We start from the raw sequence: 13,997 nt of genomic DNA on the forward strand, positions 1-13,997 counted from the left end.
GTGTGTTTGTTTTCTACTAAATTTCCATATTTTTTGATTTCCACACTTAGGGGGTTATTCTAACTTTGGAGGAGTGTTAATCCGTCCCAAAAGTGACGGTAAAGTGACGGATATACCACCAGCCGTCTTACGAGTTCCATAGGATATAATGGACTCGTAATACGGCTGGTGGTAAATCCGTCACTTTTCCGTCACTTTTGGGACAGATTAACACCTCCTCCAAAGTTAGAATAACCCCCTTAGTTTTTTGGGGAAAAGCTTGAAGGATCTAACATATTTACCCCTTGCTAAATTCAGAATGTTGTCTAGTTTTCAGAAAAGTATAGCTTTCCAGAATCCACCATGGGTTTCACACCTGTTCCCACCACAAACTGGAAGGAGGTTGAAAGCACAAAAAAATAGGAAAATGGGCTATCTCCCAGTAAATGCCAAAACTGTGTCAAAAACCTGTTTTTCGGTATCACATCTGCCTGTTCCTGAAAGCTGAGAAGATGGTGATTTTAGCACTGCAAACCATTTGTTAATGTTGTTTGCAGGAACAAACAGACACTCTTCTGGAACACTTTTTAGCATTTTTCCAATAAAAACCATAAATGGGATATTTTGGCTAATGTCTCAGTCCCCTCTAGGGCAATCCACAAACCCTGGGCACCTTCAGAATACCCAGGATGTTGGTAAAAAACGGTGCTAATTTGGTGTGGATCGCTTATGTGGAAAAAAATGTATGGAGGCCTAAGCGCTAAACAGCCAAAAAAGGCTTAGCGCTGGAGGGACAGGGGGGTTGGGGAGGAGGGAAGACATCGAGGTGGGGAAAGCCTAGCAGCGAGAGGGTTAATGATTTACACATTAAGAGCACCTAAATACGAGGCAATTCGTAAAGTGTGCTGTATAAGTATACTAAATGATTATTAATTAAGATAAAGACTTTCTTGTAAATGTTTTGGAAAGAAGAACAGAGCTTACCTTTGATGTGAAAGTCCAAAAAAAAGGTAAGTGTGGTTTTACACACCTACACCTTACAGCCAAGAAAAGACTAGCAAAGAAGCCATTTCTGAAATACCAATATTCTGTTGCTGGGTAGGTTTACCTGGTCCCACAGAACAAGGTGCAACATTACAGGCTTTCCTCTGGCAAGCAGGCTAAATCCCCAGGACACGTCGTTTGCTTTGTGTCGTGGTGTTCGCCTCTTAACGTGTTTGTTCTGCTTGCTCTCTAAGGGGCCTGTAACAAACAACTTTGCAATTTTTCCTTTCCAGCTAACTGGTGAAATAAAGTCCCGTCTCCGTCATGTTGCCAAGGTGCTCTCTCCCCTGGGAGACCTTTCGATCTGCTGGAAAATAGCCGAAGGTGTCATCCACCAAGAGGCTCACAAACAAGATTCACCAAGCCTTTGACGAAGTATGTGTGCAGAATATTTGGAGGAGGAAGCACAGACAGTTATTGCAGGATGAATTGGCAAACATTCAGCATGGTTTTGTAGCATGCATGTCCACATGGGTCCAGGAGGGCAGGATCTATGCCTGATTTTCCGGATACCCATGGAAAACATATTTACATTTCACCTGTCTCAAAGGAGTTTATTTTTTCAATCTATGGTTATCTTGAAAATCTGGTATGGATAAGGCCTCTTGGATCTACGTTGGACACCCTATTTGTAGCCTTCCACTTCGCAGATTAGCTTGTAGTCGCCTTGATGTATAAAGAACTCAGCCGTCAGTATGGAGCTTGTACAAGACTATCTCCCTGTCCTGAGGAGAGAACAGTAGAAGGGCTAATCCATTTTTTTGGGGGGAGAAATAGACATAAAATTCCAAGTCTTGATTTTTTAAATAGTAATTCCAATTCCTCTAGAAGTCTAATACATTCTCGCTTAAAATTCTGGGAGTATAAATGACAAGCCAATCTAGATGACAAAAAAGAAGTCAATATTTTGGTGAGGCTCGAGACAAAAACACTGTGCGTCCATTTTGATGTATGAAGCCTTAAGTTGGTCTCCAGGTGCGGATGAAGGGACTGTGGGAGACAATCAAGCAAAGCCATGACTGTGAACCAGTATATTTGTAGGCCTTCGACACATTACTTTAACATTCTGCAATTTTCAATTTATGGAAGTCATTCACTTAACTGAATACCAATTCGGGAAATCATTTGTCTTTTTTTGTCTTACAAACATCGTCTTGTCAATGTATAGAATATAAGCAAGCTGACATACCACAACCTAAACACCGGCTTCTTACAAAAAAGAAATTAAAAATATCAGCCTTTTTGCATCTGGCAGAGAACCGATGTTGCAGGACTGATATACTAATAAATCCAGACAAATTATTGTCATGTAATTGCATGTTCAGAGAAAACCAGTTGCCAGACTTCGGAGCAAACTCTCTCTCCTTGTAGTACAGAAGTGGGCAATATACCTGTAAGGAACCACACAAGGGGAGAAAAAAATGTAGCTCAGATACAGTTCCATACAAGACTAAGAAAAGGCAACACAGCACATGGGCACACATTTGACACCATATGGGGATGTTGATGTCAACAGTAGTTTGGATATTTCATTTGCTTCAACCTGTATCTGGGAAGACCCTGTATGTGTGACAGCATCTATTCTCACACTCTCCACTACACCCCATGGTTAGGCGATCTGCGCTTCCATCACTTCCTGGAAACCTCATATAAGGGCGTCCAAGGACCCAATGCAAATCCTAACACTTCCTTACCTTGCTGGGCGCAACAAGAGGTGTGGTGAAAGACATTAACACCGAGCTACGCCTTGAAAGCGGTGACGTCGGGTAGAAGTAAACCTTCCAGTTTCTCATGGGAGGAGTGGAACGCTATAGATACACGGATGTTCCTTGCGTCCACACAACACCATCTACATGCACCTTAAGTGGGAGTGAGGCTTAGCAGCTTCTGTCATACTTGTCCAAGAGACCTGCGGCTGTGCTCAGTCTCGCGCTCACTCCAAATCAACTGTTGAATTCTCACATCACAGCGATACCAAAGAGATTTTCTGAAAGAACTAGGGAAACAGACCTTATTTTTTCTCGTTTAGAAAATACGATTGTGCTCCCTTGCGCTTTGCTGGCCTTACAAGTGGCCTTTAAGATGACAAATGAAAGTGGAGCTATTTATGGGTAACTTTCTTCTGATACTGTGAGTAGAATGTTAAACATGCAAGACAGCATGAGCAGCGGGCACTGGCAAAGCCAACAGTTCTGCCTTTAATGTGCCAACTCATACAGCGTGTGCACATTAAAGTCAAACAAAACACTAAAGGTAAACTGGTTTGGAACTTTGATACAGTTCCGTTTTTTATGTGTCAAAGGACGATGAAATCGCAGGGGAGTCTTCATTACGTCCTTCTTTAGTGTATAGCACACTGACAGAAAGAAAGGACTGCAGTGCAGGCTCTCTTGCCCTGATCTTATTCTGACAAAGAAACAAAAAGAGGACCCTATTGAAGTCGAGGGAGCCTTCAATATAGACCTTTCATGTCTATGAAATGAAAAAAGAAAAATAAAGAAATACCTGGCCCCAGCGACACCAATGAGAAGCTGTGGGAGGACAGAGCGGTGGGGAGGAGGGGAGTTTTTACAAGAAGTGGGGAAAGAAGGGTAGGCTGGAGGGAGGAACAACAGTGGATGGTAGGCCGTCGAACGAGGAACAAACAGGGGAAAGAGAAAGGAGCGATGAGAATGAGAGGCGGTGGGAGGCAGGCCGTGGAACAAAGAGCAGGAAAAGCCCGACGCCCAGGAGAGAGCCAGCAGGAGTGGTCAGATAGGGCTATAGTTGTACAGTAGTCCCTCATGAACTTTAATGTAAGCTCTGCACTGTAGCAGAAAGATACACCACAATGGCAAAATATGCATCCTATGGGCACAGCCAAGGTGTGATTGATAACGTCTCAAGTCAATGGCTCAAAAGAGCCGATGGTTGAAGGGGGCAGACCAGTGCTTACTGGGAGTACATTGTAAGCAAAAGGTTGTTTCACTAATGAGCTGCCAACCTGACCTCAGAAAAAAACAGCCACCAAATATATTCAAACACAACTTTACACACTACGCAAAAATATATTCACTCAAATACTGGTTTGTGGAAGATAAAGTTTCTGCTTTGCACACCGCTATACTGGAGCAAGATTTGTATCAATTCACTATAAACCACTGACCGTTGTCACTTTTGTCAATAATGACCAATGCCTGAAATATAAACACTAGATTTGATACTTTAATCAACACTGTCAACAGGAAACTGTCCACGGTAGGGGGCTTTCGCACAAAGAACCCCCAGTGAACTCAAGGGAAATGCAGTGAGGCTGAAGTTTATTGAAATTGAAATGGACATGTCAGCTGCTACTGAAGAGGTTATGAATGGTGAAACTTTGAATAAATTGTTGATCCAAGATTCTGGGAGACTGTCTTGATGCTTTACTGATCTCTATCTTTCCAAAATGCTAGAATATATGAAAAACCTCTTAAGATCAGGAAGGCAGATACTAGCAATTAATCTCCCACAAAAACCTTTCGATGTTTTTTTTAAACTATTAAAATGGATTAATTTTAAAGCACACTCAACGAGTACTTTTGTTTATGCACAAGACAATTGGGATTTAAAGAAGAGTACCCACAGCTGCAACTTCTGCTGACTCATAGTTCTGATAATCTTTGAAAACTATATGAAGGGAAAAGTTTGCAAAGGGTTTTTTAAATTTTCTTCGTGTCCCCATTCACACCTGCACACCAGCTTGCAGTCTTTGCTTTTGACTGACACTAACCATTCATACCGAGAAAGCAGGGCGATTAAAAAGGCCATTGTGTTTTCCAAAGCTGAAATTTGGAAAACAATACGAAGGCCATATTGAACCATTCAAAGATCATATAAATACAGATTTAATTAGCCACAGATTACACTTTATACAAACATTAAATAAAAAAATACTACGATTCAAGCGAGAAATCATGTCTCCCCATAGTCATGGAATTTCAGAAGATACATCGGTCTTTGTTCATTTGATTCTCTTCAGGTTTTCCAAGGTTGCCTTCTCCTCTAAAGAGGAAATAGTCATTTATGTGCTCTGCCTCAACAACCTTTAGATGAAAACTACCAGTGATTGAACCAGCTCAGAGAACAAACTCTTCCATCCCAGTCTACGGGAGTCAGGGGGGTCAGATATGTGCCTCTCTGCCATGATGCTAGCTTAAGTCTTCAGAGTCCATTTCTGCAGTTTTGGCCACATTATCAGTGGTAATGGATTCCTCGACTGTAATTGGCAGACCGCCTTGGTTAGAAGACACATCCTCCATTTCAAAGTCTGGTTTCTCAAGTTCGTAACTAAGATCAGAGTTTCCCTCTTGCCCCAAATCTTCCTGGGACTCGTCAACCTGATCATCTGAGATGCGCGATGCTGATGCTCCATCATCTTTCATCTGCGGCATGAAGCTGCAAATCAAATTGGACCTCTGCGAGAAATCGTTTTCTTTGATTTGGAAATATTCCACACCACCTGCAAGTAGCAAACAAATTACACCGAAGATAAGAATGTATTTAAACTTATTACCTCATTCTGAAATTCTGAAACATAATTTGTAATTTTCATTATGATCACCATCTTTAGAAACTAAGATATACATAGACGTGTTTGTTAAAAATTACATGCATTTTATTGTCACTAGTGACTGGGCAAAACAATCAGTAACTCCATGTTCAGTAACACCTGCTAGTTCTAACTATTTGGCTCACAACACTTTGCATTCTGGAACTTCGTAGTCCATAGTTCATCGGGAAAACTTTGTAGTACATTTCACAGACTGCATAATGCTGTTGGCTTAAAACACAAAACTGGCTGGAGGTGCCAAAATGATGTGAAATCAGCTGGTACTTATGATTCTGAGAAGTCAACTCTGTAGCATTTTTCAAACAGTGTTTCATAAATGGGACTTTTTAAGTGGTCATTATAATTTTAAGAAATATGTCCTTAAATGTTTTCATATCCCATTAACTGATACACTATTAAAAAAGTCAAAATACAATTTGGCACAAATATGCATTTGATTGCCAGGAGGCCCATTCAGAGCTAGAAGGCGTTGTGCCCATTTTCTAGGTCTCGCATACCAGACAGCGCAAGTTGTCTGGTTGTGAAAGACCTACTGTGAACTTACAGTGGGTCTACAACGAATCCATTGCTTACCGTTGGTTGGCTTTATTGTCACTCGTTTACTTCCTACATATTCGATGGCTTGACTTTTTCTTCTTGTGTTTTTCCATCCACTGGAGCATAGCCTCTTACCAATTCTTTTGAGTGGCTGCTTCCACTGCTCACATTTAGAGAACTCATTTTTTTCTACATTTAGCAGTTCTTGATAGTGCAGGTATTTCTACCTCTGTCCCTCCTGTGCTGTTTCTTCACAACCTCAAATACGACTCCCCACAAACCTCACCACTGCTCTATGAAGCTCCACATCCCTCCCAGGTGATCTGAAAATGCACAGCAACAGGGATATATTTGCTGCAGTATGGCTAAAGAACACACTTTCTGGGTTGTTTTTGTTTTATATTCTGCATTTCACAGACTGCATACAATCAGAAGCTTTGTCACATGAAGGCTTTTAAGATGCTGGGGAAAGGGGCATCTGTTGCATTCAGTCAGCAGACATCTGAGGCATACCATGTGTGACACTTCATCTGGAGGCCCATAAATCTGCTATCTGGACTGCTACAGAAGACAAGCATTTACAATGCAATAGGTCTCGCATTTGTGAGAGTTAGCGCTATTGGCGTTGTAAATGACACTGTCTTTTATTTATGTATTTTGGTTTGGAGTGTAGGGGATGTATGTGGTGTGGGGAGGAAATTAGTGGTTTGTATTTTAATTGTTACTTGTGGAATTGTGCAGTGTGGAATTGTGTGGTACTGAGTGTATTTGTGTAGTGGAGTTATGTGGCATGGTGAATATATATAGGTGAGAGCTGCATAGAATAGATAGAAAGGAAGATAAAGAGGGATAGGTAGTTTATTTAGGAACTAGTGTAAGCTTCCCTCATACAGAAGGTACAATGCAAGCTTCCCTCATGGAGAAGGTACAATGCAAGCTTCTCTCACAGAGAAGGTACAGCGCAAGCTTCCCTCATCAGGAAAGTACAATGCAAGCTTACCTCACACAGAAGGTACAGTGCAAGGCTTCCCTCACACAGAAGGTACAATACAAAATTCCCACACACAGAAGGTACACTGCATGTTTTCCTCACACAGAAGGAACAATGCAAGCTTCCCTCATACAGAAGGTATAATGCAAGCTTCCCTCACACCAGATACAGCACAGATGCAGTGAAAGCTTCCTTCACACACAGAGCAGATACAGCACATGCAGCAGCAGTGCAAGCTTACCCCACACACAGCAGATACAGTAGCAGTAGTGCAAGCTTCCCTCACACAGAGCACAGATACAGCAGAGGTGCAAGTGTCCCTCACACACAGCAGATACAGCACAGGCAGCAGCAATACAAGCGTCCCTCACACACAAATACAGCACAGCAGCAATGCAAGCTTCCCTCACACACAGAGCAGATACAGCAAAGGAAGCAGCAGTGCAAGCTTCCCTCACACACGGCGCATATACACCACAGCAGCAGTGCAAGCTTCCCTCTCAGAGAATATACAATGCAAGCTTCCCTTATACAAGGAACATATACAATGCAGGCAGCAGTGCAAGCTTCCCTCACACCCCCAGCAGATACAAATGGAAAAAAAGTTGCTTTGATTTTAAAGTTAGAAGGATATTCGTCATTAACAGATGTGCCAACTCACACTTTGCTTTTCACACGGACAGTAAACAAAGGCTGAGCTGGAAACCTATCCACAGAGTGGGGGTTCTCCAGCTCCTTTGTGAAGGCGCTGCACAGACATGATCCATTATAGCTTCTGATGCAGTCACCCATGTGCTTGGGTATGCAAGGCTGCCTCGAAAGCGTTTGTGTTTTATGGCAGAGGGTCGAAAAGGTGTTAAGACAGTACCTGCAAAAAACCCATCCCACTTTCTCTGCCCCCACCTGCTTAAGAAGTGACTGACTGCAGCCTTTCACTGGGGCCTGCTCCTGCATGGCAGCTCACCCTCTCTCACACAGTGGCATCTTTTTAAAGGTTGGCAGGTCTGCATCCAATTGAAATAATGGTAAAGAAGCTATCCCACAGGAATGGGTCAAAATCAAGAAAGGGGAGGAAGATCATCAATTCAATCGCACTGAACTGAAATAGACATTAAAGCCACTCAATTATGAGCAAGTAGCTGACAAATCCCTCGATGTATTGCAGCACATCCAATAGATATTGGACAGCAGACAACTAAAACAGCAATATAAAAAAATACAGCAAAGGGGCTGAATCAGTGCTTAATTTGAGCCAGTGGTTTACGGTGCAGGGCATCGGCACTTATTTTTGAGCGCCGGCACTTCTTTTTCCTGTCTCAAGCGTTTACTGCGAGCAAAAGACACATAAGGAAAAGAGCCGAGTTACAGCTATCAGCATTGTAAACTCCTAACAGGACTTTTCTTTCCATATAAACTGAAAAGTAAAAGTTTCACGTAAGCAAGCAGATGGCTGCCATCAGTGCTAGTAGAAACACAAAGGGAAATAAAAATTTGCTCGCAGTGAAACCTATTGGCAAAAGTGCAATAATTATTCATGTAAAGGGCAAAAGTGCAATTATCTTTGTAACCAGCAAAAGTGCAATTACCTATGTAACAGGATCGATGTTATGCAAAGCCCTCCACTACTGCCCAGCGAGATCGTGCTGCGAAAAAAGAGAAGAAGTAGCACAGAAACCAGATGGAAAACATCGAGCCTCGTATGTTTTCAATAGTTGGTCGATGCGCTCGAGGAGGGCTAAAGACTGGAAAAGGCATCACATGTGCATGCCTTTCACTAATGGAAGCAGTCGGATTTTAAAAGGCAAGCCCACGAACCAATGAAAGTGACTTACGTGACATAGGCGTGGTTAGAAGTCCAAAGAGAGATTACAACAGGGGACGGAGCGCTTTGCGCTCGCCCCTAAAAAAAGAAGTGCCTTCAGCGTCACAGCAATCAGGAAGGACACTGGCCAGTATCAAATAGGAAGTGACCGGACGGAGTACTAGGTTCACAGCCAACTTGACGGCAAGATTGGCAGAGAAGACAAAGATAGGAAGTGACTTGAAGACGAAATGCTGGCGAACCCAAAGCAGGTAAACAGAGCGACGTTGGGGTAAGCAAATACTAAGGTCAGGTAAGTAAGGGACTGGGTCCAAGCCCCTTTTAAGGTTTTTATTTTTTTTACCAACAAAAGATTTTGCAAGCATGAGCGCAAGCGCGTGTGCGGCGAAACCTAAAAACGCAATATCATTGTCCCTGAGAAATGTCAGTCGGCCAACTTTCTGTTCTAGCTGGCAGTGTTCACCTTTGACAAACAGATATTTTTTTTACACTGGACTACTTTTCTACAAAATATATTTTAAACTGATTTCACAACTCTTTAAATAATTTCAAAATATAGTGTCATAAATTTTGACTAGCTCTAACCCACTTAATTTCCTTGTTTGCAACTACAAGATGCTTCTGATAAGCACTTGCAGCAGATATGGAGTAAATTAAAACAAAAAAAAAGTTCTGGTAATACAAACATGCCATGCTTGTACATGATCACATTTCCATATATGCCAAATAGCGTGCTGAAATCGTAGCTGCTTTGCATGACATAATGGGGTTAATTAGAGCAATTTGCGATACGCTGTGGTTGAGCAGTATGTCGCTTAATAGCTTGTCCACAGTAGCCACGGCACAAAAAAAGAAAAAGTAAACAATAGATTGTCATAAAGTGCATGAAATTTCAGATGCAAAAAGCTAAATAAAAGCCTTTTGGTTTAGGAAATGGGGAGTCTGCAGTTTGCATCTTAAGTGTTGGTCTGAAACCTTTCCTAAAGGGATTAGAGTATAATGAATACGGTGACAAGAATAGTAAAACAATAGCTCTGGGAGTTAGTGACAAGAATGTTATGCATAGCTTATTTAAATTCAAACTTTAAGCTATGGCTTCTAATGCACAATAGTTTAAGTTGGTAGACGGCACTCCAATATCCCCTAAATGTCCAAATCTGCTTCTTCATCAAATGAAAGTCTGTAGAATGGCTTCCCTAGAGGTGCTGTATGAAGCAACAGGTTCCAGGAAAAATGTTGTGTCCAAAGCAGACTTCCGGCACTTAAAGATCAGGTTATAGCCCTCAGTATGTAACATTATACCTGCTGTGCCGGAGCGCTGAATTCGACCTCCAAGTATGCGAGCCTCACTCACACTCAGTGAGGGATCCTTTAGGTCTCTGGGGTGGCAAAACATTACAATAAAACACGTCTACAACTTAAGGTGCAATCTCTACTCTTAAAAGGGCGTTCTCTGCTGTGCGTAAGCCCATTGGTAACAAATGTGTGGAGTTGTACCCTGCACTTACAAGCTCAATCACTAAGAACATGCAACTTGAACTCCTCGCAGAGCCCTATAATCCTGGCGAAATGAAAGCAAGTCTTTTTTACAATGTACGTGGTCCAACGATCTCGACTAAGAGTCTAAGAAAATGAAGCCGGCATGGAAACGGTTTTGGACTAAAAGGTTGACTACGCCTTCTTTTTTTTAACCACACAGACACACAATAACATTTCCTCAATAGAAATTCCACCCCTCGATAAGTATTTCACCTGCCCGATATGATCCCTCACTCACCGCTTGCAGTTTCCTCAGACCTCCCCAACATAAAGTGCAACAAAATGGTACTACCACAAGGCGCGCACCTGTACCCCTCGGATGCTCCTGTCTGTAGAGCAATCAAATGGCGACAGGCCAGCTCCATTCAAGACTTGTTTCGAAACCTCTCTAGCCAGCCGCAATGCAGGCGCAACACTTCAATTTCTTTTTTTTTGTTTCAAACTTTATCAATAAAATCAATTACTGTATGAAAAAGCAGCAACACGGCGCATGAAAGAGCATGTGGATCTGCGCAACAATGCACACAGACCTCTTGGTTATTTTCCATCAATCAGGGTCAATGCAAAGCGTTCAACTGCGGAAGGGAGGGCAGGAAGGACAACACGAGAGCGAGGGCGATTTCAAGGGACCCCTTAGGGAGGCAATGCCAGTGATAGCCTTGTGGGGCCCAGAGCTCCCTTGCAGTGTGTTCTTTACGTTTTTGTGCCTGTTTCTAGTTTTTTACAGTGTATTTTGTTTGTGTAAATAAATTGTAAGTTGCATTTTCGCTGTATTTAATGCAGGCATGTGGGATCATTTTCATAGAAACATTGCGCTTTCAGTCACTAATTAGCAGGGCACACCCTTGAAGCAGCGCCGATTGGAGCACAGCAGCTGGTCTTTTATGGATATGTCAGAGGCTACGAGGAAATTAAACCTCTCCATTCCAAGAGAAACGTGTGAGCTAAGATAAAGGAGGGGAACTGGAAAAGCCCCTCTCTGCTGTTGGTTTTGTTTGGAGAGGGAGCTGGCGGGGAGGAGGGACTGAACACACACCCACAGTGTAAGACCAACTTGCAAATTCTAAAGAAAAAAAGTCCCCCACAGAAAAGATAAACAGGACATGGCGTAATAAGACAGTAGTTGGTGCTGCTCCCACAGAGAAAAAGGCAGCACAAAGAAGCAGAACTGACCACTAGCAAGCAAGGATTTTTGAAGGACACTGGAACCAACAATTGAAATCGCTTGAATTTGCTTAAACTCATATTATAAGTATACATAAAAGTATACAACACATTGAACGCTACGCTCGACCTGAAAAAATGGCTGGAAATCTGTAGAAACTAAATAAGACCTTTGCAAGCGTTTCCCTTTACATTCTGGTACTTTCTTAATCTTTTTAAATTCTGTTCAGAGTTTCCTGAGTGAAACACGTGTGAGGAATAAATTATGCCAATGTTTAATATGAAAGCATTGATTCAAATTATGGATTTTGGAAACCATAAGATATGTACTTGATTTTCCTCCAGTATTTTGCATTGTTATTTTTTTAGTTACTTTTTCCAACAATACCTCACAAGTAAACACTAGCAAAGTCAATAACTCATCAGTCACATTATTTATGCGGGACCTATTGGCTTTGACAATGCTCGTTGCTAATTGGGAACTGAGAGCTAACTGCTTTAGCTTGGGTTTCTACATCAGTTTTATTACCAAACATAGGGGGTCATTTTGACCCTGGCGGTACGGGATCGCCAGGGCTAAAACGATGGAAGCACCGCCAACAGGCTGGCGGTGCTTCCAGGCGGTATTCTGCCACTTTTGCCCCGGCGGTGATAATCTGCCTGGGCAGCGCTGCTTGCAGCTCTGCCCGGGGGATTACGAGTCCCCGACCGCCAGCCTTTTTCTGATGGTTTGCACCGCCAGGAAAAGGCTGGCGGAACTGGGAGTCATGGGGCCCCTGGGGGCCCCTGCACTGCCCATGCCAGTGGCATGGGCAGTGCAGGGGCCCCCTGACAGGGCCCCATGCAGCTTTTCACTGTCTGCCATGCAGACAGTGAAAAGCGCGACGCACCCGTCGCACGGCCGCAACACCACCGGCTCCATTTGGAGCCGGCTCCTATGTTGCGGCCGTGATCCTCACTGGGCCGGCGGGCGGACACATGGTTTCCGACCGCCGGCCCAGCGGGGATCTCCAAATGGCCCGGTGGGGGTGCGGCCGCATTGGCAGCCGCATGGCGGTCAGATTTTGGCGGGCGGCTGATGCCGCCCGCCAAGGTCGTAATGACCCCATAGTCTAGTTGAGAAACATAGTTCTTATTGCTCAAAAAGTGAGAATACTGCTAATTTGGTCATACAAACATTCAGATCACATGGTGAGAATACTGTTTATTCCAGTGAGATTTTGTCATGAATGTTGTCCTAAAGGCTAAATGACCTCCCAGGATTTATACTGCATGACACTGGAATTTGTTTAGAGCTTTCCTATTCCTAGCCAGGACTAAAGCGTTTCCGAACGGCTAACTACTTACTCTGTTAGGCATGGTTGGTAATGTTTATCTGCCCAGAATATTAGTGGTGTGCACGAGTCCTGGATTATGCTCCAAACTTGCCAAAACAAATTGTTGCTGCACTAAAGGATGGCATTAAGAGGAGAGGTGTGCGAGAGACAGAGTTACATTTGCATTAACCTACCATAGTTTCCATATTGAGTTTAAAATTTCTGACAACTGGGTATGTTGACATGACAGGTTCATCCTGGAACAGCGGATGTGCACTCAAAGGATGACCACATACTGGATCTATGAGGCCAACCACAGTGGGTCTATGGGGCCAACCATGAAGTGGACCCAATAAACAAAGATACAAAATAATGATCACCCTGAACTGGTGCTGGTACAACCCAAGCATAGCCAGAGGCACCACAATCGATAAGTAGAGATAGCATTACTCATGCATAGCCATTGCAAAAGTGTGGCTGGGGATTAAGGACGCCACCCGGAATTAATAAAGCACAGTTGACAACTGTGGGTGCGTCTTGAGACAATGAGAGGGAGGAAGGTAGATAGTCCTGTTGAAGCAATAATAGACGTAAGAAGCTGGGATGTGAGGTGTGGGTGAGGAATATGGCTAGGGGGGTCGGGAGAAGGATGCTGGCCTAAGACCTTTTAAGCCTTAACAAGCCCAAACAGGAAAGATATCTTGGGCACTTGGACACCCTGGGAAAAAGGTTAAGTAGGAATGATGAATGCCAGTTTCAGGAAGAAGATAGTAATAACAGGAGAAGAGACAGAGTGTGAAGTCATGTGTCATGAGGGCCAATGACGTCAAGCCCTCATTCTAGGAGGGGGGTCAGGCGTACAATGACCTATACAGATTCTAATATAAGGTTCTGCATTTGCAGGTGTGCTGAAATTTAAATTCCCACAAAAATACTGAAAGCAAAGACCAACGAAAAAATTCAATTATTGTATGTACCCTCAGGTCATTTAGTAATTGCAGCGTCTCAGGGAGA

General features: G+C 43.1%; 1 protein-coding gene across 1 annotated transcript in view; it reads right to left on the reverse strand.

Annotated features, from left to right (window-relative positions):
* Positions 1-4,873: 4,873 nt before the first annotated feature.
* The window catches only part of GTF3C6 (general transcription factor IIIC subunit 6), a 71,200-nt gene continuing 62,076 nt past the window's right edge, over positions 4,874-13,997 (reverse strand). Inside the window, exon 6 of the mRNA XM_069229372.1 lies at positions 4,874-5,503. Within this exon, the coding sequence (XP_069085473.1) occupies positions 5,193-5,503 (311 nt within the window). The 3' untranslated portion in view covers positions 4,874-5,192. The remainder of the gene's footprint in view (positions 5,504-13,997) is intronic.

The sequence above is a fragment of the Pleurodeles waltl genome, chromosome 4_1 (assembly GCF_031143425.1).
Source record: "Pleurodeles waltl isolate 20211129_DDA chromosome 4_1, aPleWal1.hap1.20221129, whole genome shotgun sequence".
Lineage (NCBI taxonomy): Eukaryota > Metazoa > Chordata > Amphibia > Caudata > Salamandridae > Pleurodeles > Pleurodeles waltl.